Here is a 3,991-nt window from a genome sequence, read left to right on the forward strand (position 1 = left end):
GTTTAGGTGACAGAGACACCAGGTGGTACTAGAACAAGAGAAGAAAACGGTGGGCGACCCGAAGTAGATGGCGAGACTTGTTTATAAACACAGGAGAGACATACCCTGGGTTTGTACCATCATACACTACCAAGCTGTCAGTTTCTCTCTGGCATTTCTGTAAGTCACAGATGTTGAAAGTACTCGTCATTAGAACCTAAAGCAATCTGCTTTCTTTGGCATGTTAAGCTGAAGAAAAGGATTTTATACCTCTAGCCAGGGTCAAACGTTGCAACACTTTCCCAGTTACAGGAAGCATTGTATTTGTACTCAGTGAAGACAGACTAAAAATACAGGTAAATGAAACAAAACATTTGCTTGAAGTTGGCACCTGTGTTTGTCCTTGCAGCAGTTATACTAAATAAAGACACAGGGCACTAAAATGGAAGAATGCGTATTTTCTCCATCATGCCTGTAGTTTCGGAGACACACCGCCCTAAGAATTAGTCTACATCCGGCACTTTTTTGGTACTTGTCATCATCATCCTTGTTGATTTTGTAACTGAGATGTAATTGACATATAACGTTGCGTCCAGGGTTTTCGTGATTGGTAAAGAGTGATCCTGGGGGAAGGACCTTCTAGTTCCTCCTTAGCATTCTAACCAACAGGTGCGGTCAGAACTCACGAACTCTGACAATAATGATTCTCTTTTGATCCCTCTCTAGGGTTTTACTGATATTTTGCTAGAAAGAGTCATGCATGGGGGAGCCAACATTACCGGATTCCAGATTGTCAACAACGAAAACCCTATGGTTCAGCAGTTTATTCAGCGCTGGGTGAGGCTAGATGAAAGGGAATTCCCTGAAGCCAAGAACGCACCACTAAAGGTAATGCTCCATGGCATGCAGAAACCTTAGGCCAGCTTTTCACAGCATCTCAGTATGGCCTTTATATATTTATGGCTTTCTGGGATCAAGTGGTCTTCGCTCAGAAGTGTTTTAAGGATGCTAAAACCAAATAGCAGGTGCCGCTGCTGCGTTTGAAAACTAAACTTGCAAATAAAGACGCTAAGGAGAAGGAGGTCTTTTAAAACCCGGGGCTTGGGAATGTTAACTAATTTTTTAATGAATTTCATTTGTAACATGCTCATAACAGTTTACAATATTACAAGAACCTGAGTTGGGCAAAGAGTGGCGGCAGTGGGAATAGGTAAGGAAGATTGATAGTTGCAACAGAAAATTAGATTTTACATTATTTATGTGATTACTTTGTGTTAATAAGTTTCATGAATCTCGGTACACCCAAGTGAATCGGGCTGTAATACAGAGTGCATGGTGCCTATATGTATGTATATTGAACAGAAATGTTTTCCTGCCTGGAAAAGTATCTTTAAAAATAATTAGATTACCTAAGCTGCTCTTTTTCATGAAATCAAAATCAGAATATTAAAGGCAGAAAGTCATGCTTAGAGTGCACATTTTTCACACGTGTTCCCCTATGGCTAGAAATCCTGTTATTTAAAAATCAGGAAATAAAACAGATAAATTACGGGAAAGTTATTCGTGCAACAAAAAGGATCCCTCAAGTGTATGTTTTAAGTAACCATTCCCTTGGCACATAAGTATGAAACTGACGTTAAAGTCTTCCTTCCTTGTATAGTGAAAGTAGGTATGTACCATAGCTGTTGGGTCCCTGTGATCAAGAACAGGAATCAGAGTACAGTTACGGCCTTTCCCTAAAAAACGAAAGGGGGTGAATATTTCTTTTCTCGTGGTTTGAAGATACCCATCCTCACATTCTCCCTGGCAAGAAAAGAACAACAGGGCCGGGGACNCTTGGTATGTTCTAGAAAAGTTGTGACTTAAACCTAATTTATTCATTCATTTAAGCCACTCACTAGTTGAGTGGGATTCTGTGGCTGTAGTGGTTTTAGTGTACATGCCAGATTTCCCTAGGGCAGTCCCCTTTTTAAAATATTCTGTCCCATGGTTAGATCACATGTCCTCATATGTTTCAGCAAATATGGTCTCAATCCCTGTGATGTTAGGGTTAGGGTTCTCAGTCAGGTCTTTTTCTCAGGATAATTAGTCTATTTTTTATTGAGATATAATTGATATATAGCATTATTATTAGTTTTAGGTATTTGGCATAATGATTTCATATATGTATATATATTGTATATATTGCAATATATGTGTATATGTTGCAAAATGATCACCACAATAATTTTAGTTGCCATCCATCACCACCGTAGTTACATTTTTTTTCTTGTGATGAGAACTTTTATTTTTTTTTATATTTTTATTTATTTCTAGGAGAGAGAGAGAGAGAGCGTGAGCAGGGGAGGGTCAGAGAGAGGGGGAGTCACAGACTGAAACAGGCTCCAGGCTCTGAGCCGGCAGTCAGCACAGAGCCCGACGCGGGGCTCGAACCCACGAACCGCGAGATCATGACCCAAGCAAAAGTCGGACGCTTAACCGACTAAGCCACCCAGGCGCCCCTTGTGATGAGAACTTTTAAAATCTACTTCTTTTAGCAACTTTCAAAAACACAACACCGTAGGGGCACCTGGGTGGCTCAGTCAGTTGAGCGTCCCATTCTTGATTTTGGCTCAGGTCATGATCCCAGGGTTATAAGATCACACCCCATGTTGAGTTCCATGTTAAGTGTAGAGCCTACTTAAGATTCTCTCTCTCTCTCTCTCTCTCTCCCCTCTCTCTGTCTCCCTCTGCTCCTCTCCCTTTCTCATGCTCTCTCTCTTTCTCTCCTAAATAAATAAATAAATACAGTATTGTTGTTACCTATAGTCATGGTGTATATTACATCCCCAGGACTTATTTCTCTTGTAACTGAAAGTTTGCACCTTTCGACCCATGTCCCCCATCCCCTACCACCCACCACCCACCTCTGGCAACCACCAATCTGTTCTCTGCTTCTGTAAGTTCAGGGTTCGTTGTTTACACATTTAAGCGAGATCACCCAGTATTTGTCTTTCTCTGTCTGACTTAATTTCACTTAGCATAATGCCCTCAAGGTCCATCCATGTTGCTACCAATGGCAGGATTTCCTTCCTTTTCTGCGGCCAAAGAAGAGTATTCCACTGGCTGTACGTGCCACATCTTTAGCCACTCATGCGTTGATGGACACTTAGGTTGTTTCCCTGTTTCCCTGTCTTGGCTACTGTAAATAATGCTGCGCTGAATGTGGGGGCGCAGATATCTTTTTGCAATAATGATGTTGCTTCTTTTGGATTAATATCCAGAAGAGGAATTGCTGGATTGCACCGTGGTTCTCTTTTTAATTTTTTGAGGAGCCTCCATACTGTTTCCCAGAGTGGCTGCACCAGTTTGCATTCGCCCCAGCAGTGGAAGAGGGCTCCCCTTTCTCCCCCCATTTCTGCCAACACTCAGTATCTCCTGTCTTTTTGATAATAGCCATCATAACAGGCGTGAGGCACTACCTCATGTGCTTTTGATTTGCATTTCCTTGATGATTCCAATTTTTTTAATATACTAAATCCACCTACCACCTTTACGTGAGCTTACACAGATTTAGATTCTGTATAGACTGCCTGTCCCCTGCTTTGCCATCCTCAGATTTGGCAGGAAATAGGTAGAAGCAAGGAACTCATTTATGTGATATGTGTCAGGCACTGTGTCAGCCACAAAACAATGGACGAGGGTGAAAGGAGGAAAAGACGTCCGCAGGGTAGCGTGTGTTTGCTCAGAAGTTAGAGAGGCTCTGCAAAGGAGAAGAAAAACAATCTGAGGTCTGGCTTAGTCCTTGATAACTTATGGTGTGTATAAAGTAAAGTTCTCCGAACTTGCTGACAAGAACTGTTTATAAGTGAAACCCTTCAAATTGCTACCTCTTTCAGGCAAGAACACTGCGTTTCTATTCCTTCTAGAGACTGACGGGCTCTACTAGGGACGAGGCCAGTCATCCCTAAGAAATGGAACATTTAAATAGATGGTTCAGCTTTCAGATTCCTTGTGCTTCGTATTAGTCATG

General features: G+C 41.7%; 1 protein-coding gene across 1 annotated transcript in view; it reads left to right on the top strand.

Annotated features, from left to right (window-relative positions):
• The window catches only part of GRIA3 (glutamate ionotropic receptor AMPA type subunit 3), a 273,791-nt gene that overhangs the window by 181,339 nt on the left and 88,461 nt on the right, over window positions 1–3,991 (top strand). Inside the window, exon 7 of the mRNA XM_077763473.1 lies at window positions 706–867. Within this exon, the coding sequence (XP_077619599.1) occupies window positions 706–867 (162 nt within the window). The remainder of the gene's footprint in view (window positions 1–705; window positions 868–3,991) is intronic.

The sequence above is a fragment of the Crocuta crocuta genome, unplaced genomic scaffold, assembly GCF_008692635.1.
Source record: "Crocuta crocuta isolate KB4526 unplaced genomic scaffold, BGI_CrCroc_1.0 scaffold482, whole genome shotgun sequence".
NCBI classification, from domain to species: domain Eukaryota; kingdom Metazoa; phylum Chordata; class Mammalia; order Carnivora; family Hyaenidae; genus Crocuta; species Crocuta crocuta.